Genomic DNA, 25,193 nt, shown 5'->3' on the forward strand with positions numbered 1-25,193 from the left:
ACCCCCCATCTCCTTGTCCCCAGTGTGGCCCCACAGGTTGAGCATCCCCGGAACCCCTGCCACCCACACGTTTGATCCAACACGGAGTGTGTGGCTAACCCTGTGTGGCCCAGAGCTAGGAAGACAGCTTCTTCTCCAGATGCCCACAAGGGCTCCCCCCCTCAATTCTGGTATGGTCCCTGACACCCAGCAAGGCCAGTCGCTGGACTCTGCTGCTGACTCACAGCGCCTGAGTTTTCCAACTGCCCAAGCTCAGCACCTACCCCAGACTGGATAAGGGCATACTCCAGCTACACTCCCAGTGTCAGCCCAGTGCCTCCAGCAGACCACGTTGGTGCCTGAGCACCTGCTGTTCTCTGAGCCCGAAATGCTCTCACGGTGCCCCCTCAGCTCCCTCTTCACCCCCCATCTCTTGCCTTTGCCTGAACCAGTCCCTTCTCTCTCCCAGCCCACGCATCCCACAGCCTGAGTGACCCAAAGCTTTCCTCTCACAAGCTGACCCCTTGGATGGGAAGGTCTGGAAGGGATGAAGAAAGGGTGCCACCTCCACTTGACCTAAGGCTCCCTCTCTGCCGGCTCCCAGATGGGCAGGGCAGGACCTCTCCCCCAAGTGAGGACTTCCTCAGGGAGGATTTGGGGGGATGGTGTAGGAGAGGAATGGTTTTAAGCTGCTGCCCCAGGTGCTGAAGGAACAAGGGGTAGGGCTCATGGATGTGGAAAGACGTGACCACGGTGCCGCCTGCTGGCCGGAGGCCAAATTGCACCCTGTGTCAGGGCAGCCAGAGCTGGCGTCCAACTCTGCAGTGATGATCTGGCCGCGGGCCTGGGCTGGAAGGATCGGTTGAGTCTCTGAACGAGTGCGATTCCCTCTGGAAGGCTGGTGTTGGTTCTCCTGCTACTTTCCCCACGCAGATGATCCTGACCATCCGAGTAAGCCCATCCCTCCATGACAGGGCCTCCTCCAAGATGGCAGGCCCCTTGTCCGGTGGGCCCAGTGCCCGGCACAGAGCAGAGGCCTAATCAATATTTGACAGACAAAACAAGAACAAATAGGTGTTGTGGGAGTCTAGTGTGAATGAATGAAAAGATGGGAAGGAGAGTCAGCAAAGGAGATGTTGGTGAAAACATCCCAGGTGGCAGGACAGGAGATGACAAGGCCCTAAGTGGGGGCCTAAGAGAAGGTAGGACAGGTCACTGGAGGTGAGGAGGCCAAGATGTTGAGACCCGGCCACGGCGCTGGCTGCCTGAGGTCCCCTGGATGGTGGGCAGAGAAAGGGGAGCAGGCATGCAAGACTAGGCCATGTGACCCCAAAGCCTGGAGCAAAGATGGCCTAGAAGGGGCCACGGAGACGAAGGAGGAAGCTGCCCATTCCTCTCCAGACTCGCCCCGGGACTCAGGGGCCTGTGGGGGGTGTGCATGGGGCAATGTGGAGCAGGAAGGGGGTGGGAGGATGCTGGGAGCAGAAGGCCACAGAAGGGCTTGTGGGCTGGGAAGCAGCGAGCAGGCACCCACCCTGGGCTGTGCCCACCGCCAGTTCTGCAGAGGCACAGTGTGCCCCGCTGCTCTCCTCGGTGGAAGCCAGGCTCCTGCTCCAGCCCCCACCCGCCTCCAAGACCCAAGTCAGCTCTGCTTTGGACCTCACTGCCTCCCTAAAGGTCCCAAAGGTTGACAAGGAGAAGGGTCTTCTCCATCATGCTCTGCAAAGGGGAAGTGGGGGCAGGGGTCACCATGGGGAGGAAAGGATGGCCAGCTCACCCAGAACTCTGACAGTGCTCCCTCTGCTCTGGCTGGGGTTGAGAAGTGACCCTAGGAGTCTTCCCCTGATGAATGCAGGAGAAAGGCCTAGCAGGGCCAGGAAGGCTTGGGGCCCAGCAAGCCAAATGGGGGTCTGAGGGGCAGGCACCGTGCAAACAAGAGGACCGGCCATCGCTCTTCACACCAGAAGGCATAACCAACCCAGCCTGTGTCCCCTGGGGCCTGCAGCCCAGCAGTTCCAAAGCCTCAGCACAGTACAGAAGTAGAGGCCCTAGTGGCGCCCTCTCCTGGCCGAGGGGCCCTCCTCCACCCTCTGACACGGGTTCCCTAGCCTTCCCTACGAGGAGGTGCGTGTGGGAAATGCTCTCTGTCAGACCACAGCCACGGGAAGGGGGGACGTGGCGGAGGAGACAGCCTGGGGCTCTGGTCACCCTCCTGGCTACAGCGCTCGGGCCTCCACTTGCCTGCGAGCCCTTCCCAGCCCGTCCTTGCAGGGCATATGCACTGCACCCATCCCTGGGGGCCTGGAGACGGGGCTCCTTGAGCCCCCATTCAGCATCCCGTCACCGCCCTCTGCTGGCAGCCCAGCAGGCCTGTGCTGCCTCCATTTTCTCCCAGGGAGCCAGAGCCACATGCAGGACCACCAACCTCTAGGGCGGCAGAGCGGGCCAAGCCAGCTGCCTCTTGCTGGCACTTTGCAGGGTGGCAACAGGGAGGGAGAAGTTCGGGTGGCAGTTGGAGAGGTCACATGGTGGAGTCCTTCCCACAGTGACACCCAACACCTCCACATTTGTCCTCCATCCCTGTCCCTTTCCCCTCCCTCCAGCTCACCGCTGGCCCATTGTGAGTCTGTCTTTATTGATTTGGGGAAAACTGGAGGGGAGCTGGAGGACCAAGACACGAGTGGGCAGGCCCACCCACAGTCAGCGAAGCACAAAGCAGCGTGCAGGAAGGACAGTCCCTGGAGCCTCTTCGCTTCTAGAGGGAGTGTGGTGGCAACAGGAGAGGGGAGCCCCTGCAGACACCTGGGCAATGGCAGAGCTTAAAGGGCGGACAGGGTTGCCCGCCCCAGTGCCATGCGCCACACCCATGCATCTCAAACTCTCCAGCAGAGGGCAGCCCTGGGGGGGGGGGGAAAGGGTCCATGGGAGGGGAATCTGAGGGTCAATGCACTCGGCTTCGGCATCTGCCTGGGGGGAGGAGGAGAGAGAAGCACAAGGAAAGGGTGAAGTCAGGAGGCGCCGCTAGCCTGCCTTGTGCCCCTGCTCCCAGTCAAGGCTCTCAGCAGTGGCGCCCACTGGGGCTTGGCACTCGGCCCCTCAAGGATCCTCCGGTCTCCACAGGCACCAGCCTCCTCTGGCGGCTCTCCCTCATCCTCCCTGAACCCCGACTCCTCCCCTCCGTCCTCAGCCCTCTGCTCCGTGGGGGCCACTCTGCTTAGCTCTTAGCACATGGAGCCCACCACCCTCGAAGCTCGCTGAGGAGCCAGCTCCCAGGGGGTGCAGGGCCCACCTGCACACACCTAGGCGTCACCACCCGGGGGGCTGTGGTGGACCATCCTCCGCTCTGAAGCCTCCTCACCCTCTGGGCTCTGTCCCAGCTTACGGATGTGGTGCAGGAAGGAGGTGGCATTGAATGCCCGCTGTGGGGAGAGAGGAGTGTCAGGCCGTGCCCCAAGACTTCGAGGACCACTGGCAGGCAGCCCAGTCGATCCCCCTGAGGCTGGGAGACGGGACAGATGCCTGAGTCAGGTTCACAGGCCCCTCCCCACACTGACCTTCCAGTGAGTCCGGGCAAAATTCTTCTGGATCTGCTCACTGACTGAGCCCAGGATGTCCTTGTCAAAGGCTGCGTCCCCAGAGATCCTAGGGGAAGGCTGAGGGTCATTGGGGTGTTGTCCCTCTGGTCCCGAGACAGCTTGGTAGAGGTCCCACTCACCAAAGATGCTGTAAGGCCTGTTGGCAGGTGAACCTCTTCTGGGGGTCTCGCTCCAGAAGGTGCCGGATGAAGTCTTTGGCTGGAGCAGGAAGGCCAGGTCAGCCGGCCCCATTCCCACCCCCCCTCACCAATCCTCCCTCCCTGATCTCGGGGCCAGCCTCAAGTTCACCTGATTCTGAGATGTCATCCCAAAAGGGAGAGTCAAACTCGTAGCTGGCCCTCAGGATCTGGCTGAAGAGTTCAGGGTCGCTCTCGTCGTAGAAGGGGGGGTACCCACAAAGCCTGGCACCCACAGATGAATCACCCAGCTGTCCACCCCTCCCCAACCCAACAGGGGGCAGGCAGGCAGAAGAAGAGCCTTCCCGGTGGCTACTCACAGGATGTAGGAGATGACACCCAGGGCCCACACGTCTACAGCCTTCCCGTAGGGTTTCTGCTCCAAGAGCTCCGGGGCTGGGGGCCGGAGACAGACAGATGCATGCCCACGCCCACATGCACCATCGCCCCAGGAATGACCCACCGCTGACCCTGCCCCTGGCACCCCGGCTCCCGCAGGGTCCTCCAGCCTTAGGGCGCCCCCCTCACTTACCCACATATCCCGGTGTTCCACAGGCAGTGCCTAGCATGTTGCCAGCCTGGATTTTAGAGAGGCCGAAGTCGGAGACCATGATCTTGGAGTCCTCGAAGGGCGTGGCATAGAGGAGATTTTCAGGCTGTGACATACAGGCACCAGAGAAAGCGCCAGGTCAGCCCTGGCATGGCCATCAGGGCTGGGACAGGGTGGACTGCAGGAGCCGGGCACCTCCAAGTCCCCCAGACCCCTGGTGCACAGGGATGCTGGGCAAGACCCGGGTGGGCGGGCAGGAGAGCAGGCACCTTGAGGTCTCGGTGCACAATGCCCAGGCTGTGCAGGTAGGAGACAGCGCCAAGGACTTGGCCCACCAGGTGGCTGGCGTCCTTCTCCGTGTAGGAGCCGCGTTCTGTGATGCGGTCAAAGAGCTCGCCCCCCGTCACCCTGGGGAGAGTGAGAGCTCAGCTGACCCAGGCCCTTCAGCACCGACTCACTGCCCAGCCCTCACCCCCAGCCTGCCCCTGCCCTCCTCACAGCTCCATAGCCAGGTAGAGATGGGAAGGGCTCTCATGGACGTCCTCCAGAGCCACGATGTTGGGGTGGCTGACCCTGCAATGGCAAGAAAAGCCCCTCACAGGCTGCCGCAGCCCCCTCGGGACCTCTCAGAGCCAGGGGTGCTTTGTTTTGGGCCCCCAGGGAAGCTCCCCTCCCTCTTCTCTTCCTCCCCACTCTGCTCCCCTTCCCTACCCTAGGCCACCCCTGCCCAGGGCAGCAGTGCAGAGCCCCAGGCCAGGCCTTCTCAGCCAGACCAGCGCACCTGCGGAGCACTGCAATCTCGTTCTCCACCAGGGCCTCCTTGCCTCGAAGGGCCTTCTTGGGGATGCACTTGAGGGCAACAAGGTGTGAGGAGCCCCGCTCCTGGGCCAACACCACCTCAGAGAAGGCGCCCCTGCCGCAGAGACGGGGGAGGCCGGGAGGGAGGGGGTAAAGCGAAGAGGAGGGGGAGGGGAGGTGGAGCAGAAGTGGGGAGGAGAAAGGGCCCTCCCCCTCCCATGTCCCATGCCACCCATCCCCCACACACACACACACACTCAGACATTCACTGACACCCACATCACATTCACTGACACACACTCACACACACACACACACACTTACTAACACACACACACACTCACGAGCCGAGCTTCTCCCGGATCTCATAGACGCTGCTGATGTCCTCTGTCTGTTTCTTGAGCAGCAGCATATCTGCGGGGGCGGGGGAAAGGTGGAGGGAGGGCCCCCTGGGCGAGGGACAGCTCTGTCCCCTACCCTAGACCCAGCAGTGCCTCAGCCACCCTCAGTGACAGCCCCACTCAGGAACACAGGTCCCATTCATCCTCCCCCAGCCCGGGTACCTCTCGCCCCTCCCTCACCACCCAGGTCTGCACTCCAGGTGTACGCCCACCCAGCGAGGCCACCACATACACTCCTCCCCCTCCCAAATACACGGCCACCATCCAGCGCCCCCAACCCTGGCACCCCGATGGCGATCAACGCCCAGACACCCCCTCTCTGCCTCCACACAACCGAGTCAGCCACGGTCGGCCACCTTCCAGAAGGCTCCGTGTACCCCGACCCTGGCCCCTCCAGGGCCCACGCCCACTCATAGCGCCCAGAGGCGCCCCCTTCCGCTGCCCCCAGGCCTAGACCTGCCACTCATGGCCCGGAGCCCACAGACTCGCGCCACCCTGGGCACCAGCCGCCCGAGATGCACCTGCGACCCCTGCGCGCAGCCGCCTGCTATGGCCACGGCCACAATCGCCCACACGGCCGCCCAGGCACAGCTCAACCCTCGGCGCCTCAGGGCGGGAGGGATCCGGCGGCCTGGGCCTCCGGCATCGCGGGCTACGTGGGCCGCGAGCGTGCGGGACGGGGGCGCGCCGGGTGTGACAGGTGTGCGCGGGGGCGCGAGGGGCTGCGGCGGCCGCCCGGGACCACGCACGTCCCCGTCGCGCCCCGGAGCGCCGGGTGCGAACCTGGAGCGGAGCCGCAGCGTCGCCTCGCGCAGCGGCCGCTGCGCCGAGCCCCCCGCCCGCCCGCGCCCCCAGCCCCGCCCCCTCCGCGCGCGCCCCCGTCGGCCGCTGGCTGCCGAGCACGCGGTGGCCCAGCGGCCGGGCGCTGCAGGGAACCTTGTAAGGCAATCGGCCGGCGCCGGCTGCCACCGCCTCCCTCCTCGGTCATTCATACCGGTACCTGCCCACTCCAGCCCCCTGGCGGCCCAGCTGGGCCGACCTCCGGGCCTTTGCACTACCAGTGGCCTCCGTCTGGAAGTCTCTATACCCACATGTTGACATGGCTCTCTGCTTGTTTTCGGGTCTCTGCTCTAATGTCCTCTCTGCAGACAGGCCGTCCAGGCCATTTGGTCTAAAAGAGCCTCCTTCCCTAGCCCCAGCCCTGCCAAGGCCGCTTCTGCCACCCTGGCCTGAGCTCCCATCAGCACACAGTTGGATGACAGCCACAACCTCTTCACTGGGCTCCCTCTGCCCTCTGACCCCACCATGAACCTCTCCTACCCCCAGTCTCTTCCCCACCAAGCAGCCAGAGCATTCCCTTTGAGATTTGTCACCCCCGGGCTCAAACCCTCCCCCAGCTCTTCATGTCACTCGAAGTCAAAGCACGAGTCCTTACAGTGGCCTAAGGGCTCTGCATGATGAGGCTCCCTTCCCCATCCCTGCTTTGACCCCTTTCCACCTACTCTCCCCCTTGCTCAAGCAGCTCCAGCCAGCTGAAGCCACACTGGCTTCCTGACTGGCCCTCAAACACACCACACATGCACCTGCCCCAGGGCCTTTGCACTTGTTGCCTGTTCACCTGGAATGCTCTTCACTCAGATATCTGCTTGACTTGCTCCCTCACTCCATTAGGTCTCTGCTCAAATGTCACCTCCTCAAATAGGCCTCCTCTGCTCCCCCCACTCTCTAGTATATCGCCCTGCCTGCCCTGTCTTCAGAAGATCCATCATGAAAAATCACCTTCTTTCTGTTATCTTCCTCACCAGAGCATCGGTGCCCAGAAAGTGTCTCTGCTGACCCGGCCCAGGGGAGGCACTCAGGAAATAAGTGCTGGGTGACTAAATTCAATCCTTCATCCAACAATTAGTGGATTCCTCCCATCTAGTCCCATCTCCCTTCTGGCCCCCTCCCAGGGGATCCGGGCCCCATCAGGAGCACATCACACAGGCCAGTGCCACAGGGCCTCCACGGAGTCTCAGGGTCCAGGAGTGCCTGCTGAATCCATCTTCACAGGGGTCTGTAGGCCCCTGGCATGACACAAAGTCTTCAAGAGGGTCAACAGGGCAGGCATAGGTTTGTAAAACTCTTCTTTCCAGACCTCAACTCCCACATGTACTCTGTCCGAAACTCAGTTCCTGTCTCCCCGCCCTTCCCCAGTCGCCCCTCCCAGTTCACTCGAGAAGGCTCCAGGGACCCAGCACTCAGCAGCATGGCCCCACTCCCAACTGCTCATCTCTGTGAGCAGGGTTTCCTAGGGCTTACATCTGAAAAAGTCAAACAAATAGGACTGGAGCTGACAGTGAGCCCCAGCTCCCGCTAGCAATAAGTCCTATGTGGTGACAGACCCCTGGACTCCCTAACACCAACAGCAGCCCCTCTGATATGGTCATTTCATGACTACGCATCAGCACATCTAATACACTGCTGCTGCTTTGTCAAGCCAGAAGGAACATTCCAGAGCCCTCTGGTCATGGGTTATAACAAGAAATGTAGTTTATATACATTTGCGTGTTGGAGAAGTACGATGTATGAGTAATAAAAGACTGCCCACATGGAGAAAGATGGCACAGGGAGCCCTCCCTGAGGGGCAGCAGAGAAGTGGCGGCAGGAAGCAGAGGGGCCCTCGCGGAGGGCTTGTGGGAGGGAAGAGCCAGCCCGCCGAGTTCACGCAGCCGTAGCAGCCAACGCGCCAGGGGATCTCCATGCCATTAGTCTCTGGGAAAAAGTGATATCACAGCTTTTGTTTTAAACCAGTATTTACAATACACCAGAAACTACACCCTTCACAGCTACTTAAACATCTGTCGAAATGTAGATATCAACTTCAAAATGCACGCGTGTGTGTTGGGCAGTGGTGGATAAGGAGCTTCTCAGAGTCCTGTCAGGGGACCTCTTACAGAAAAATGAACTCACAGTGGGTCATGGACCTAAATGTAAAATGCCAAACTTCTAGAAGAAAACATAGGAAGAAATCTGTCTTATCTCAGGCTTGGTGATGACTTTTAAGATGTAATATGGAAAGCAAGGTCCACGAAAGAAAAAAATGATAAATTAGAATGTATCAAAATTTTAAATGTTTGCTCAGTGATCAACACTGTTAAGACAATGAGAAGACAAGCCACAAGCTGGGGACAAATCTTTGCAAAACACATATCTGATAAAGGACCGGTATCCAAAACATACAAGGAACTCTTAAAACTCAACAATAAGAAAACAAACAACCCAATTAAAAAATGAGCAAAAGATCTGAACAGATATCTCACCAAAGAAGAAATATAGTTGGCAAGTAGGCATATGAGGAGATGTTTAACATCATGTCATTAGGGAAATGCAAATTAAAACAACTACGAGATACCACTACACACCCACCTATGAGAATGGCCCCAATCCAGAACACTGACACCACTAAACACTGGTGAGGATGTGGAGAACAGGAACATTCATCCATTGCTGGTGGGAAGGCAAAATGGTGCAGCCACTGTGAAAGATAGTTTGGCAGTTTCTCATGAAAGTAAACATACTCTTACCATACCATCCAGCAATTGCGCTCCCTGGTACTTACCCAAAGGAGGTGAAAACTTATGTCCACACACAAACCAGTATGTGAATGTTCATAGCAGCTTTATTCACAATCGGCAAAAACTGGAAGCCACCAAGATGTCCTCCTGTAGGTGAATGGATAAACAAACTGTGGTCCATCCAGACAATAGGATACTACTCAGTGCTAAAGAGGAAAGAGCTATGCAGCCATGAACAGACACGGGGGAAGCTTAAACATATATCGCTAAGTGAAAGAAGACACTTTGAAAAAGGCTACATACTGGATGATTCCATTTATGACATTCTAGAAAAAGCAAAAATATCGAAACAATGAACAGATCAGTGGTTGCCAGGGGTGTGAGAGAGGTGGGTAGTGTTTGACTAGGTGGAGCCCAAGGGATGTCTAGGGCCATGAAACTCTTCGTCTGATGCTGTAATGGTGGATACGGGACACTCTGCATATGGCAACCCAGAGAACTGTACAGCAGAGAGAGTGAACAGTAACATATGCAAATTTTAAAATGAACTTTTAGGAGGTTGGAGGATCTCAGGAAGGAATGCAGACTGTGACAAAGGAATCTACGCATATTACTCACTGGAGGGGGTTGGGGGAAATGCATGGAGACTGGGAGACCAGTGGCAAAGGAAGTGCATGGGAGCACTGCACTCCCAGGGGCCACTGTGGCTCCCTGGGAAGTTGGGGTCACAGTTCCGAAAGCACTGACGTGTACACTGGGATTCAACAGGGAAGCCAAGGGAAGGTGGATGTGGGAAGATACAGATGAGTAAGCGGAGGTGCCAAAATGATCTATGTGGTGATGGATCAGAGTTGGAGACATCAGTACGAACTCATTTTACCTTAAAATAGATACACACACACACATATATACATACACACATGAATATTTATAGATATGTGTATATACATAGGCTAGTATACACATAAATTTCCTTGCTCCGTCAACTGAGAGGGCCTAGAAGCAATGACACCCCAGTAACAATGAGCACACTAGAGCCCAGACCTTGGTTTCTAATACTGTTCTCCAATAAAGGGCTCCTTGGAGAACTGGGTGATTCTCCGGCTGGGGCAGGAGAGGCACAAGCTGAGCCCGGAGCGCCTTGCAGTGCCAGAAAGGAAGTGCCCTCTCGCTCTCTCTCTCTCTCTCTCTCTCTCTCTCTCTCTCTCTCAAACACACACACTCACACACACACACACACACACACGGTGATGGGGGTATGACAAAGGGACACAGGAGCCAACTGAAAGAGCTCCCAATGGTCAAAGATGGAACAATTTGAGCAATAAAATAAAGAAAGTTGTATTGGATTATAACCAAAAGTATAAAATAAATATCCACTGTTACAAATAAATGATTAAATAAATAAGTGGGGGAGAAGAGACAAGCTCTGTGCAGGTAATTCCAAATAATTTATGTAGACACCCTCTCCCATCCCAGGGGAGCATGAACCCCACTCCTCGAGTGAGGGCTGTGCAGAGTGACTTCGTTCCAGAGAGGATATGGTGGAAAGGGGAGAGATTAGATTTCAAGTGGAGACACCTGATAAACAAAGGCGCCCTCAGCCGGGTGACCGAGGTTGATGTGGACAGTGAGGAGTCAGGTTGAGCACGTGGAGCCTGCTAGGACGCGATGGAGGGGCACTTTACCCCCACGGTCCTCCCCGAATAACCATCCGCCCATCTTCTCACAACAGAGACACCACACAAACCCCAAGGGGCCATCATCCTCCGGACTGTCCCGGGTCATCAAAAATGAGGAAAGTCTGAGAAGACAGTCACAGCCAAGAGGAGCCTAAGGATCCCGGGGCAGATAAAGTGCTTTAGGGGAAAGCCAAGAAGATCTGAATAAGACTGGGGACTTTCATTAGGGGCCGGCCTGGTGGCGCAGAGGTTAAGTGCACACGTTCTGCTTCGGTGGCCCAGTGTTTGCTGGTTCGGATCCCGGTGCTGACAAGGCACTGCTTGGCAAGCCGTGCTGTGGTAGGCGTCCCACATATAAAGTAGAGGAAGATGGGCACGGATGTTAGCTCAGGGCCAGTCTTCCTCAGCAAAAAGAGGAGGATTGGCAGCAGATGTTAGCTCAGGGCTAATCTTCCTCAAAAAAAAAAGACTGGGGATTTTTGTTAATAACAACATACAACACTGGTTGACTATTGTAACCAACGTACCATACTCTGTAGAAAATTAGCAACAGGAAGCTTAGTGTGGGGACCTTCACACCATCTAAAAGTGTTCTGATAGAAAAAGTTTATTGCAAACATAAAAACAAATTTTAAAACTATTCCTTTCGGGGTGTGTGGATGAGCACAGCTGGTGGGCAAGGGGTGCTATGCAGGGGCTAGGGGTCAGGTTGCCCCTCCCCGGGGCTAGTGACCCTCCTGGCCGTCGGCTCTTCCCGGGGGCAGGGGGGGTGCAGTGGGGGGCACGCCTGGCGCCATTCTCCACTCCCCAGTTGTTGGAAGCACAAAGCCTTTCCAGGAGGACTCCGGCCTTTCCTTTGTTCCCAGCTTATTTTAATTCCAGAAGAGGAGGAGCCCCACCCTATCTCCAGCAACCCAGTGAGGTCCTCCCAGAATAATGGGGCACCCCAGGGCGGGGTGCCCTCCTACCCAGCCCACTCCATGATCCACCGCCGCCCAAGACCCAGGGGACCCCGCAGCCCCCATCGCTGCAGCACACAGTCCCATTCCCAGCCTGAGTTCCCAGGCCTCCCAGGACAATAGGAGTCCTCTGGCTCGCCCTCCCTCCCTTGCCTTCCTTCCAGCTCTCCCCTCCTCCGCTCCTCCTCCTCCTCCTCAGCTCTTACTCCAACTCCCACCTAACTGGGCCCTGAAAGGCCGCCCAGCAGGGCTTCTGCCTGGGGTACACTGTGCTTCTCACCCAGGAGCTGCAGTAGGGGTACTCCAGCCCTTCCTGTACATGCTCCGAAACCAGTCTTGCAGGGCCATGAACACAGGGGCTTGGCAGGACAGGCGGAGGCTTAGATAGGGCTGGTAGGGGACAGCCTCCCAGCCATCAGCTGGGGTCCTGGGACGTCTACCCAAATCCTTCCCAGCAGCTGCTGCCCGGGGAGGAGGCAGTCGGCAAGATACACCTCTGCAAAGCCCTGCAAACACCCTGAGAATGCGCCTTTGTTCTGCTCAGGTGCTCAGCACCCCACGCGAGCTGCCCTGGGCACACGGCAGCTGTCCCTACCAACTTCAACATTCCCATGGCTGCTCAGGTCAGCACACTAGAGGCCAGACTTCTGGCCTCTGGTTCCCACTTTGGGAAACTCCACCTAATCATCCCGGCTGGAGGTGAGGATGGGTCTGTGAACTTCATGCCCCACAGAAGCCCAGCTTGCCCTGGCTGGACGCGGGAGGTGGTGCACGGGGTGCAGTTCAGAGAGCTGCCATGCCTCCCTCTTTAGCCCCCTGGGACAGGTGGCAGCTGAGCTGAGGCCTGCAGGATCCGAGGGAGGTCAGCAAAGAAGAGGCAGCCCAGGCAGTGGGCCAAGCACGGGCCAAGGCGCAGGGAGGGCACCTCCGGAGGTGCACGGCTCTTCAGTGCTGGGGAGCCGGAGGGCTACCTTGTGCCCAATCTTGCACACCTTTGAGAGGAAGTTAGCTTGATCTTCAGCACAGTGACAAATAAAAATGGCAAGCAATAGCATATATTGGAGAATATGAGGAAGCCATTTGGTATAAACCTAATTCGGCCTGACGTTGTCTTTCCAAAAGGGCCTGACCCAGGCCGTTGAGCATGCATTGTATATCTGCTTTAGAGATTCCCTATGGCAAGAGCAAAAGGCCCTTGAGATAAAGGTGCAACTTCCCTCCCCCTCCCAACATTGGCATTTCTTTAAGGATTAAGCATCTTTCCTTAGGCCAGAAACTGACTGCTGCGCTCACCTGTGACTGCTCAGAGACAATAGACTTGCCTCCTAGAGAGCAGACCCACTGCCTGCTGTGTCCATCAAGCGCTGTGCCGACAGGGCAATCTTGTGACTATTGTGGGAGGGACATTTCAATCATACGTGAAACGTCCTGTATGGGGGTATATAACCACTCTGTATACCTCACTTCCTTGGTGCCCTTTCTTCCTTCGGGAAGAAAGGCTCCGGGCCATGGTCCTCTGATTTCAGCTCAGAATAAACTCACCCAAACTTTCATTTATAGATTGGTTATGGATTATTTTCGCTGACAACAGAGAAAGGCCCAAAGAAGAGCAGTTAGGAAGGGATTGCTCAGATTTATGTTGCTGAGAGAAGCATGCAGCGCGCAGACCAGAAGGACGAGGTCACTGTGGGGTCCAAGAGAGCCAGGAGGATGGTATCATTACCCTCCTGGGGAAGACTGGAGGAGGGGGGTGGGAGGGAGGGTGTGGACCTGTCAAGTCTGATCTAGGGGCCTGTTGCACCCCCCAAATGTGGAGGACGCTGTTCTGAACATCTGGAGACACCCCATGAAGGTCCCTGTAGCAATGGGAGCGTCCTGGAACTCGCACAGGCCATCTCAGCAGCCACTTCGCCCTTCACATCTCTCTTTGGCCACCTCCAGCCCAGCCACCTCCCCCTCAGCAGCCTCTGGCCTCACAGAGGCAACAGTAGCCCCAGATGGCAGCTCCCTCACGTTCCTGCCACTGGCCTGGGAACCTACCTCCCCTCCCAACTGGTGGCACAGGATGAAGGAGGGCCCCGACCGTTGGCTTCAGCCACCTTTCTCAGGCCCCTTCAGCTTTGCTCTTTTCACCCTCTTCCCTCCCCGCAGCCATAGGCACTTCCCCAAAGTGTCATCAGCTCGCCCACGTCTTTCTCCAGCCACTGCCTTCTCTCTCCACCATGCTCCTTGGACAAGAAAGATCTTAAATTCTCAAAAGAGTCGCCTGGATGGGGCCACATCCTCATTTTCTCCTGCTTCTCTCGGTGCTGTCTAGCGTCTAGCGTCTGCCCACACCTCTCCATTAAAGCAGCCCACACCTAGGTCATTGCCAGAGACCACCCTCCCTTCACAGGCACCCGTCACCCCTCCTCCTTCTGCAACAAGGTCCTTTGCCTACTTCACCCTCTCCTTTCCTCTCTTAAATGTGCACAGAGGGTGTCTTCAGGTCCCCTGGGCCAGCCCTCTTCCCCCTGACCTCATTCCCCAGGTGGCCCCTGCTTCTCCAGTCCATCTGTGGGTCGCGTACTTCTCTATCGCCTTTGTCTTCAGACCAGGTTCAGTCCTAGGCTGGGCCAGAGAAGACTCAAGTTAGGGTCTTCTGATGAGCAGTGCGACCCTGCCACTTCAAGGGTTCCTAAAACCCCTGTGGCCCCCACAGCCGACGCACAGGTGACCCTGCCAGTCTCCCACACATGCCCACTGAGGCTCCTCCAGCAAGCCTAGGGGGGAGATGCTGCCCCTCCCTCACCTAGCAGGCTCAATCTGGCTCTGGCCGGAACTGCTTTTCTTCCTAAAGCTGCCGAATGGCCGAGGGTTTAGCTTAACAGGATGAGCCATCTGGGGACTGCAGCGTGGCAATCAGGAAGCCTGCGACAGGGGGAGGCGGGGGACACACTTTATATCCCTGGCCAGGACAACGACACCTTCCTTCCCCACCCCATGGCTGCTCTTGGCCCTGGAAAATTTTGAACAGACTGCTCAGCTGCCAGTGGGGAGGCAGCCGAACAACCTTGCTCTTGTTGGGGAGGCCTGGAGGTCCCAGGGGTAGAGAAGCCCAGAGGGTGGGGTGCTGGGGCCTCCCAGCTGAGGCCTTTGGGGGAGGGTCTATGCACCCGCCAGGCACCAGGGGGCAGCCTTACCCTATTCCTGCCCGAGTCTCCTGTAGGTAGAGCTGGGGCAGGGCGACAGGGATCCCTATGACCCCTCCACCTTGCTGACAAAGTGTAGCTGTGCCCCTCAGCCAGACGGGCTCCCCGCTGCTGGCTTAGGATACTCAGAGATCTGTCACTCCAAGAGCTAGGACCCTGACTTCCAGCTTCCAGGGCTGCGCCGCTCGGGTAGGGCTGAATGCCAGGAGCAGGCAGGGTGGTGCCTCTGGCAAAACCCCACAGCACACCTGGAGGCAAACCCTCCACTCCCCAGCCTTCTCTTGCCCGCGGCTGGGCCCAGCCCTTCCGGAGGCGGGACCACCCTGCACCCCCTCTGGTGCAGGGAGCTGGGAATCTGTAGGCCTTGGTACCCAACATTAGCCCAGCCTCCAGCTGAGAGTCAGAGAAGGGCAAGAGATGGGACAGGCTGGAAGGAGGGGGAGAAGGGGAGAGAGGGGCCAAGGATGGCTGGAAGGCAGCCAGGGAAGTGGCTCTCCTAGAACCGGGAAGGGCAGGTTAGGAGAGGCGATCTGGGCTGGCACCACGCCCAGGTAAACCTAGGGTCGGGGCGGTTCGGCCCCTCGGGAGGAGGTCCTGGCTGGCGCCCCAGGTAGCAGCCATCCTGCTTCCCGCTGGAGCGGCGTCTTCTCCTCTGGAGGAGGGCGGGAGGAGGTGGGCGGAGTGACGGGGAGGGAGGGAGGGAGGGGCGGAGGAGGGGGAGGGGGACCAGCTCGGTCGTGGGGGTGGGGCGACAGTGACATCACCCCGGAGTCGGTTCTTAAGCGGCAGCCGGTCGGGCCGGGGAGGAGAGAGACGGTCGGAGCGCAGTGGCAAGTCGCTGAGTCCGCCGCGGCCCCGAGAGCGGCTGGAGCCGCCGCCGCCGCCGCCGGGAAGGAGGGGCGAGCGCGCCCGGGCCGCCGCCACCGCCGCCGCCACCGCCGCCGCCGGAGCCGCGGGCGAGCCGGGCAGCCGCGCGGGCCCGGGCCGGGGCGGGGGGCGCGGGCCGCAGACCCCTGCTCCGGCCGCCCCTTGTAGGCAGTGGGCGCCCGATGCCGCCCGCACCCCGCTAGCCTGAGCCTCGGGCCGGGCGAGCCGCCGCCGCCGCCGCCGCCGGAGCCGCGCGCAGGAGCCTCGGGAGCCGCCGCCGCCGCCCGGCCGGGCCCCGCCGCCGCCCGCGCGCCCCCGGGCCCCCGACACACATGAGATTCTTCAGGCTCACTTTCAAGTGCTTCGTGGACTGCTTCTGACCGCGTCGCCCCCGCTGCCCCGACCCCCGGCGGTCCCGCGCCTTCGGGGCCCCCCCGTGCCGCCGGCGCCCCCAGCCGCCCGCCCGCCCGCCCCCGCGAGGTGCCGCGCCCCCCGGCCCGGCCGCGCGGCCCGCCGGGGCCATGGCGAAGAAGAGCGCCGAGAATGGCATCTACAGCGTGTCCGGCGACGAGAAGAAGGGCCCCCTGATCACGCCCGGGCCCGACGGGGCCCCGGCCAAGGGCGACGGCCCCGCGGGTCTGGGGGCGCCCGGCGGCCGCCTGGCCGTACCGCCGCGCGAGACCTGGACGCGCCAGATGGACTTCATCATGTCGTGCGTGGGCTTCGCCGTGGGCCTGGGCAACGTGTGGCGCTTCCCCTACCTGTGCTACAAGAACGGCGGAGGTGAGCGCCCCCGTCCCGCCGCGCCTCCTCGCCGGGGCCCCCTCCCCCGCCCGCCGCCGGCCCCACCGGGGCGCAAGGGCGAAGTCCACGGGGTGGGGAGGGCCCCCGCGGTAGCCGGGGGACCGGGGGCCGCCCCTCGCCGGCCGCCGCCGCTCGGTGGCCCAGCCCGGCGGCCTCCACCCCCCTCGCCGGTCATGTGCCTGGCAGGGTGTGGGGGGAGGGGCCGGCGAAGCTCCTGCCGAAGCCGCGGGGCTGCCCCCCCAGGCTCCCGGCCCGAGGGCCCGAGGGCCCTGGAGTGATTGGCCACTGAGGTGGGAAGAGGAGGCCTGCCCCCTGGGGGGCTCCCAGAGGTGAGGAGCCCTGGCTGCCCCCGCTGGTCAGGCACACAAGTGGCACATTGTGTGGGCCCCCCACGTGTGCACACACGGACACACACACACACAATGGGCCACTCTGTCCCTCCCCCTGCCCTCCCCTCCCTTCCCTTCCCTTCCCCTCTCTTCACTTCCCCTCTCTCCCCTTCCCTCCCCTCCCCGCCCTCCTCCCCTCCAGCCTGGGCCTGGAACACTGGGGGCCTGAGCCAGGCTTGGGAAGCCTGCGGCCTGGGCCGCCTGGCGCCGCTGCTAGACACACTGCATGCACACCCCATGCCTGCCCGCCTGCCCCAGCCCAGCTTAGCAACGGCGATGGGCACGCGTGTGTCCTGTGACTGCAAAGCAGCACCAGGGTTGGTGGGAAACTGAGGCCCAGAGTGAAGGCCTTTGCCCAAGGTCACACACAAGAAGGATGCTGGGACCAGGAGCTGCGCAAGCTGCAGCCAAGGCTGCCAAGCCCCGCTTCTGAGTAGTGGAGAGAGCTGAGCCAGGTTCAAGAGTAGGGGGCCTGGAGAGGAGGACAGGGCAGTGGACAAGGGCTGCTGGTACCCAGCTCCCCACCCCCCCACCCCCAATCTGTGGTCTCTGGCCCTGCCTGCCACCTACAGAGCCAGGCTCATTGGTGTATGCTGTACCTGGCTGTTCCCCCCACCCCCACCCCACCTTGTCTCCCTCTGTCCTTGCTCACCTTCAGCCCACTGACAGAGGACTGCCACCCACCCTCTTCCCTGGACCTTCACACTCGCCCAAGCTAGGCAGGCCCCCAGGTCTGAACGCCAGCCATGGTGCACACATGCACATGCACGCACATGCCCTCACTGTTACTTGCTGTGCTGCCTGGGAAACGGGGAACTGCGACAGGAGGGATGGCTTGTGTGTGCAAGCGCATGTGTCCTCCATGCCCATGAGGTCGCTCTAGGTGACCGTGGGGGCGGAAGCCTTGTGGGTGTAGAGTCCTGGAAGCTCTAAGGGCCCAGGGGCTGCTAGAGCCCCCTCCACCACTCCAAACCCCCCCCCCCAAGTCTGTTCACCTTGGGCCTCTGAGTCAGTGGCCACCCCTGCACTGATTCACCAGTGGGAAGTTATGATGGTGCTGGGGTGGAGTCCAGAGCTGGGGCTCCACCCCGGCCTCGCAGGGCTTCTGAAAGCCTGGCCTAGGCCGCTTGGCTGGGGGTTTGGGGGTCAACTCCTCCTGTGCTCTCTCCTCTAGGTGTATTCCTTATTCCCTACGTCCTGATCGCCCTGATTGGAGGAATCCCCATTTTCTTCTTGGAGATCTCGCTGGGCCAGTTCATGAAGGCCGGCAGCATCAATGTCTGGAACATCTGCCCCCTGTTCAAAGGTGAGCAGTCCTGGGCCAGCCCCTGTTGCCCTCTCCCTCAGCGCCTCCTCCCCTTTCCCATTGCTGGGGCAAGTTTGGCACCCACTTGAGAAATCTCATCCTGTCTGAGCACTGGGCCTGGGGCCCAGTGATGCCCCCAAGTTGTGAGGGGGAAGCTGGAGGACATGAAGACCACCCAGTGACTTTGGGAGGCAGAGACTAGAGTGGGGGATTGGGCCTCTCCACCAGGGCTTGGATGCTCAGGCCCTAGCAGGGTGGGGGATAGGCCCTGCCAAGAACACTTGGCTCACTGGAGCTGAGTGGAGGGTGGCTGGGTGCAAGAAATGATAGTGGGAGAAGCTGCCTGGGGCCAGCTCTCCCAAAGCCAGAGGGCCAGCCTAAGGAGCTTGGACAGGAGCCATCGAAAGTTCAGGGTCTGAATGGAAGGACTAATGGCAAAGGTCATCTTAGAGCCCCTTCTGTATGTGGGCAGTGTTCTCCCATCATCTCTCGAGGCCCTAGGAGGTAGGTCCTACTATTACCATCCCCAAGGAAGCTGGGACACAGAGAGGTGAAGTGACTGGCTGAGGTTGCACACTGAGAGGGTGACTGTTGCCTACACTGCCCCAGGTCACCAGAAAGTGCCCCAGCTGCTGAGTACTGGAGGCCACTGGGGGGCCATGTGGAGGCTTGGCCCTCCCTCAAGCACTGTGGGGGCAGGGGGACCCAAGAGAAGGGGACGGGTGCATGAGGCTAGGGAATCAACAGGACTAAACGCTCGGGTCGGGGCAGGATGGGAGAGGCTCTGCCTTCAGTCTGGGGAGGATGCAGGAGATGAGGTGTGCACAGTGGGCAAGGAGCAGGGGCTGATTTTTGGCAGGGGACAAATTGGTCAGTTAGCCCAGCATCGGGACATTTCCACAAGAGAGAGTCCAGAGGGCCTCGAAGAAGTCTCCAGAGCACAACAGAGAAGGATTTGGTGGGATGGATGGTGGGGAGGGGGAGGACGGCAGGGAGCACCGGCAATCCCTGGTAGGATAGACAATAGGGGCAGCAGGGAGCTGACCAGAGGAAAGCCTGCATGGAAACCCCTTCCCCCGCAGGCCTGGGCTACGCCTCCATGGTGATCGTCTTCTACTGCAACACCTACTACATCATGGTGCTGGCCTGGGGCTTCTATTACCTGGTGAAGTCCTTCACCACCACGCTGCCCTGGGCCACGTGTGGCCATACCTGGAACACTCCCGACTGTGTGGAGATCTTCCGCCACGAAGACTGTGCCAATGCCAGCCTGGCCAACCTCACATGTGACCAGCTTGCTGACCGCCGGTCCCCAGTCATTGAGTTCTGGGAGTAAGTCAGGCACCTCTGGGCCGGGTCCATCCTGTCCCTCTGGTCTCCCACATGTGGCCTGAGTCTGTGCGTGCCAGGGCCCAGCCCTGGGAGGATAAGGCCAGGGATGCAGAGCAAGCCACGCTGGCCAGCCTAGGGGAGGGGAGACTGCTGCTACACATGTTGGGGGTGGCCACAGGCTTGGGCCCGGGCCCAGCCCAGGTGCTCAGGAGGGACCAGCTGGACTCCAGGGCTGCATGAGGGGGAGCACCACCCCTGGGACAGCTCCCTGTCGCTTTGCTCTCTGCTGGCACAGCCCTCATGGGCTCTCCCTCCCCCAGGAACAAAGTCTTGCGGCTTTCTGGGGGGTTGGAGGTACCAGGGGCCCTCAACTGGGAGGTGACCCTGTGTCTGCTGGCCTGCTGGGTGCTGGTGTACTTCTGTGTCTGGAAGGGGGTCAAGTCAACAGGAAAGGTATGGCTGGAGGCGGGCACGGCTGGATGACGGCAGGGCTGGAGGGCGGCATTGTCTGGGGGAGGGGTGTCTCTGCCAGGGACCCCTGTTGCAACGGGAGGTGACTGGGCCAGGGCCAGGGCCTCTATTCCTCACTCACGATCTGAGTGTGTTTTGATGGTCTGGGTGGGCCTGGCCTATGGCTGTCTCTCTCGCCTGCCTCTCTGGCCCCGGGGACCCAGGGGGAGTCCAGACACATGCCCTCCCTCGGGGGCTCTCTGTCAGGTTGGGGAGACAAATGTGTGAACAGACGCATAATAAGACAGTGTGCCGAGGACTGTGGGACATGGCCAGGTCCCTGGAGGGCTGGCTCATTCCCTGCGGGGTCCACAGAGCAGCCGCTTGCTGGGCTGGTAGGCCCGCTTAGACGGGAGGCAGAGGCCTCCATCGGCCACCTTGCTCTTGCCTCTGTCTCTGGCTGGGCCGCTTCTAATCCCAGCTACCTAGGACCCCACCTCTCTGCAGAGGATGACCTGGAGTCGCTGGCACAGGAGGCATGGGAACTGCCCCCATGCTGATGTCCCACTCTGCCTGGGGAGGGCCCTGCCTCTCCCCTCCCTCCGCGGCTGACCTGTGCTCGCCATGGGGCTGCTGGTGCTCCAGCTGAGCACCCAGCTTCCTTTGGGAGGAGCCATGGCTCCGAGGAGTAGAAGTGGGGGGCGCTGCTGACTGGCCTCCCTCCTTACCTCTGAACACACTGTCCAGTAGCCCGGGACCATGGCCTGCCCGGCCGTCCTGCTCAGGCTGGGGGCCTCCAAGGGGGAGGTGGGTGCTGCAGGCCCCTCTGAGCAGCCTGGCCCCCCAGATCGTGTACTTCACCGCTACATTCCCCTACGTGGTCCTCGTTGTGCTGCTGGTGCGTGGAGTGCTGCTGCCTGGCGCCTTGGACGGCATCATCTACTATCTCAAGCCTGACTGGTCGAAGCTGGGGTCTCCTCAGGTGAGGTGGAGGCAGGGCTGGGGGGCAGGGAAACAAGGGGCAGGCCGGCCCAGCAGGGTCCCTCATACCCACTCTTCCCTGCCTGTCTCCAGGTATGGATAGATGCCGGGACCCAGATTTTCTTCTCTTACGCCATTGGCCTGGGAGCCCTCACAGCCCTGGGCAGCTACAATCGCTTCAACAACAACTGCTACAAGTAGGCACCATAGTCCTGCCAACCCTGACCTGCCTGCCTGTGGGCAACAGGCAGCCTAACCAGCCCACATGGTTCCTTCTTGCCCACAGGGACGCCATCATCCTCGCGCTCATCAACAGCGGGACCAGCTTCTTTGCTGGCTTTGTGGTCTTCTCCATCCTGGGCTTCATGGCTGCAGAGCAGGGCGTGCACATCTCCAAGGTCGCGGAATCAGGTAAAGACCCCCAAGCCCCAGCCCAACCTTCAGAGCAGCAGCTGCTGTCCTAATGGACCATGTACATGAATGTGCATGCAAATAGACATTCTGAGAAATGAGAGAAAAAATTCAAACTCAACTAAACACTCTAGACCAGAGGTAGGCCTGGCTGAGCAGCTGCAAAGCACAGCTGTTCCAGCCAGCTTGGAGCTAGAGCCTTATGGGCCAGGCCACGTGGAGCCTTGAGCCCCCATCCATCTGTCCCCAGGGGCCTCAGGGTATGTCCTCATACCTCTGTGGCAGAGGGAAAGGAGGCTGTTTCCAGGGTCAGTGGTGACCTGTGACCACAATAGCTCCTGGAACCCAGGGCCAGGAGTCTGAGCCAGACACCCCATTCTTATGGGTGGTGGTCCACCCAGAGCTTGCAGGAACCTTCCAGCCCCTGGTATGGCAGACCCACAGGGGCTTGAGCAGCCCAGCAATGCCTTGACACAAGTGGAAAGGCCCTCGGCCACAGGGCGCCCTGGTGTCATCCATTAGTCTGGCACCACGGGGCAGGGAACGGGACATGGGCACAGGCTGCAGGTGTCCACACTCTGACCCTTCATCCTCAGGGCCTGGCCTGGCCTTCATCGCCTACCCCCGGGCCGTCACGCTGATGCCTGTGGCCCCACTCTGGGCTGCCCTGTTCTTCTTCATGCTGCTGCTGCTTGGTCTCGACAGCCAGGTTTGCAGGGAGAACAGGACAGAGGGAGCCGGGAGGGTGAGGAAGGGCTGGTGGGCAGAGGGCATGCTGTGCCAGGGGAGACAGCAGGTGGAGGGGCGTGGCCTGAGCAGCCCGGCCACAGTTTGTAGGTGTGGAAGGCTTCATCACCGGCCTGCTCGACCTCCTCCCGGCCTCCTACTACTTCCGTTTCCAAAGGGAGATCTCTGTGGCCCTATGCTGTGCCCTCTGCTTTGTCATCGACCTCTCCATGGTGACCGATGTGAGTGGGGACAGGGTGGGGGCTGCCCCTGGCCTCCAACTGCCATCTGCCACCTTCCCTGACCTGGCTCCATCCCCAGGGCGGGATGTACGTCTTCCAGTTGTTTGACTACTACTCAGCCAGCGGCACGACCCTGCTCTGGCAGGCCTTCTGGGAGTGCGTGGTGGTTGCCTGGGTGTATGGTAGGTCTGAGCCAAGGGGTGAGCTAAGGGTGCAGTGCAGTGTGGGGTGGTGGGTATCCAGCTCAGGCCCTCCCGCCTCGCTTCACCCCAGGAGCCGACCGCTTCATGGATGACGTTGCCTGCATGATTGGGTACCGACCTTGCCCCTGGATGAAATGGTGCTGGTCTTTCTTCACCCCGCTGGTCTGCATGGTAAGGCCCGAGGTGGCTGGGCAGGGCGAGGGGCGCCAAGGGCCTGCCAGTGGCTGAGCGCAGGCTCCCACCCGCAGGGCATCTTCATCTTCAACGTGGTGTACTACAAGCCGTTGGTCTACAACAATACCTACGTGTACCCGTGGTGGGGCGAGGCCATGGGCTGGGCCTTCGCACTCTCCTCCATGCTGTGTGTGCCCCTACACCTCCTGGGCTGCCTCCTCAGGGCCAAGGGGACCGTGGCTGAGGTTAGTTCCCTGTGCCCTCTCCCCTATGCCAGCCCCTCCCTTCTACTGGGTCAAGGCCTTAACCTCCAGATGCCCATTCTCCCACCCACCAGGATGGACCATTGTGCTGGAAGCCTCTGGGTCAACTCAGACCATTGTGGGGGGCGTGGAAGGAAAGCTGGCAGGGGGAGGAGAGGCCTGTCCCTAGCCTCCATTCTAACAGCCACTCAACTCTGTTTCCAGAGTGCAAGGAGTGGGGCCTGGTTTGTAACCCCGGGAGGAGCAGTCCCTGAGCCCTGTGTCAATGGCAGGTGGTGGGAAGTGGAGAGAGGCCAAGGATGAGTAAGGGCCCCTCCCAGGGGACTCAGCGTGTCTCTTTCTCCTGCAGCGCTGGCAACACCTGACGCAGCCTGTCTGGGGCCTCCACCACTTGGAGTACAGAGCTCAGGACTCGGATGTCAGGGGCCTGACCACCCTGACCCCAGTGTCCGAGAGCAGCAAGGTGGTGGTGGTGGAGAGCGTCATGTGACAGGCACCCCAGCTCACATCACCAGCTCACCCTCTTGTAGCCATAGCAGCCCCTGCTTTAGCCCCCCCCCGACCCATTCAGGGGGCTTGCCTTTCCCTGACACTTTTGGGGTCTGCCGGGGTGGGGGGGAGAAGCACCATGAGTGCTTATAACTAAAATAACTTTTTTCCATTTTTAATAAAACACCAAAAATATCACAACCCACCAAAAATAGATGCCTCCCCCCTTAACCAAGCTGGTACACACACTGCTTCCCAGGCCCTGCCGCCTGCCCTCCCCCCAGTGCCCGCTGTGGACGCGTCTCACTCCACCCCACCATGCCCACCCTGCCTGCCTGCCTCTTAGGCTCTGCCCAACACACCCTTGGGTGGTCCCTCACCCCAGAGGCAGCAGTGGCAGCTTGGGAAACAGGAGAGGAGAGGGGGGAGGCAAGGGAGGGGCAGCGGAACCAAGGTGAATATTTCAGCTGGGCTAGACCCCTCTCCCCATCCCTACTCTAGAAGCTTAGAGAGCCAGCCAGCAATGGAACCTTCTGGTTCCTGCGCCAATTGCCACCAATATCAATTGTGTGAGCTTGTGTCCGAGTGCATGTGTGCGTGAGTATGTAGGGTATATACAGATCTCTATCTCTTAGCAAAGGTGAATACCAGGTGTAAACTGTGCCTGTGGGCAAATGAGGCTTGTATTTTGCACATTTTATAAAAACTTGGAGAGAGATTTCTGCTTGTATATTTCTAAAGAGAAAACACCCCGACGTCCCTCTCCTTGCCACTCTCTGTCCCTTTCAGCCCATCCTTATTCCTGTGCCCAAGCCAAGGAGTGTGAATTTATAGATCTAATTTTCATAGGCAAAACAAAGCTTCAAGCTGTCGAGCGTGCGAGTCTGTCACGTGGGTATGCATGTGTAGTCCCCGGCCCCAGACTGGGGTGGAAAAGTGCATGGTGAGGGCCTTGAGGGGAGTCCCCACACTCCCCCCTTGCCCACAAGTTGACGGATGCCGTGTTCTGTCCGGGTGGATCTGGGGCTGCTCACCTGGCATGCTCAGGCTTGCCTACACCCTGCCCCCTGCACTGGGCAGACTGCAGGGATCTGAGGTGGGCCCCAGCCGGGGAAGGGATCCCGGCCACGGCTGCCACCTGCGAGCTGAAGGCTGATGCACTTTCCATGTCTCAAGTCTTCCAGGTAGCAGCTGTACTTAACCCCCGTCTGTGTCACGTCCAATCCCGAGGCAGCCAAGAGGACCCCAGAAGGGCTTCCCCCACAACCTGACATTGGCTGGAGGGGTGGGGCTGGGTGAGGGCGGGGGGCCAGCGGGGACATTCTTACTGTGCTAAAAAGCCACTGCAAACATAGCAATAAAAACATGTCATTTTCCAAAGCTGGCTCCTGCTCCACCTCTGCTTGTCTTGGGGGGAGGAGGTGGGACTGGAGGGGGGCGGGGAGGCCTCCCCACCTCGAGCTGCTTTCTTGGGCAAGTATTTGTTCTGCACCCTGCCTGTTCCAGGAACTGAAGACAGAGCAGGCAAGGGAGCCGGCAGAAAGTGGAGCTCACTACTTGGGGAGAAAGGGTGACAGTGTGCCGAGAAGGGACACGACCAGCAGGGAAGGTGGTATGAGGTCTTGGGAAAGTGGGCAGGAAGTTGCAGGCACTGAATTTCCAGAAGG

At 60.0% G+C, this 25,193-nt stretch overlaps 2 protein-coding genes across 17 annotated transcripts; one reads left to right on the forward strand and one right to left on the reverse strand.

Annotated features, from left to right (window-relative positions):
* Positions 1–882: 882 nt before the first annotated feature.
* PNCK (pregnancy up-regulated nonubiquitous CaM kinase) lies at positions 883–15,018 on the reverse strand. 16 transcript variants are annotated; one of them, XM_070257612.1, is made up of 17 exons: positions 14,881–15,018; positions 14,490–14,608; positions 14,268–14,308; positions 9,102–9,204; positions 8,909–9,017; positions 8,042–8,254; positions 5,444–5,513; positions 5,083–5,214; positions 4,800–4,874; positions 4,571–4,709; positions 4,284–4,407; positions 4,072–4,147; positions 3,864–3,976; positions 3,695–3,773; positions 3,534–3,621; positions 3,279–3,398; positions 883–1,016 (listed from the first exon to the last, which is right to left on the reverse strand). In XM_070257612.1, the coding sequence occupies exons 5-16, from the start codon at positions 8,985–8,987 to the stop codon at positions 3,279–3,281; spliced, it is 1,308 nt and encodes a 435-aa protein (XP_070113713.1). In that variant the 5' UTR covers positions 8,988–9,017; positions 9,102–9,204; positions 14,268–14,308; positions 14,490–14,608; positions 14,881–15,018; the 3' UTR covers positions 883–1,016. The 16 variants fall into 16 exon arrangements, 15 of the variants coding, with proteins under 15 accessions (XP_070113713.1, XP_070113710.1, XP_070113712.1 ...); XM_070257609.1 differs by lacking the exon at positions 883–1,016 and adding an exon at positions 2,595–2,946 and having other exon boundaries at positions 8,909–8,989; XM_070257611.1 differs by lacking the exon at positions 883–1,016 and adding an exon at positions 2,595–2,942.
* Positions 15,019–16,209: 1,191 nt separating this feature from the next.
* SLC6A8 (solute carrier family 6 member 8) lies at positions 16,210–24,906 on the forward strand. Its single transcript, XM_023634515.2, has 13 exons — positions 16,210–16,539; positions 18,124–18,255; positions 19,338–19,587; positions 19,908–20,040; positions 20,885–21,019; positions 21,112–21,215; positions 21,305–21,429; positions 22,026–22,138; positions 22,260–22,397; positions 22,477–22,579; positions 22,671–22,771; positions 22,849–23,019; positions 23,387–24,906. Exons 1-13 carry the CDS (start codon positions 16,278–16,280, stop codon positions 23,525–23,527), a joined length of 1,908 nt encoding a protein of 635 aa, XP_023490283.1. The 5' UTR covers positions 16,210–16,277; the 3' UTR covers positions 23,528–24,906.
* The last annotated feature ends 287 nt before the right edge of the window (positions 24,907–25,193 follow it).

Source organism: Equus caballus, chromosome X, assembly GCF_041296265.1.
Source record: "Equus caballus isolate H_3958 breed thoroughbred chromosome X, TB-T2T, whole genome shotgun sequence".
NCBI classification, from domain to species: Eukaryota; Metazoa; Chordata; class Mammalia; order Perissodactyla; family Equidae; genus Equus; species Equus caballus.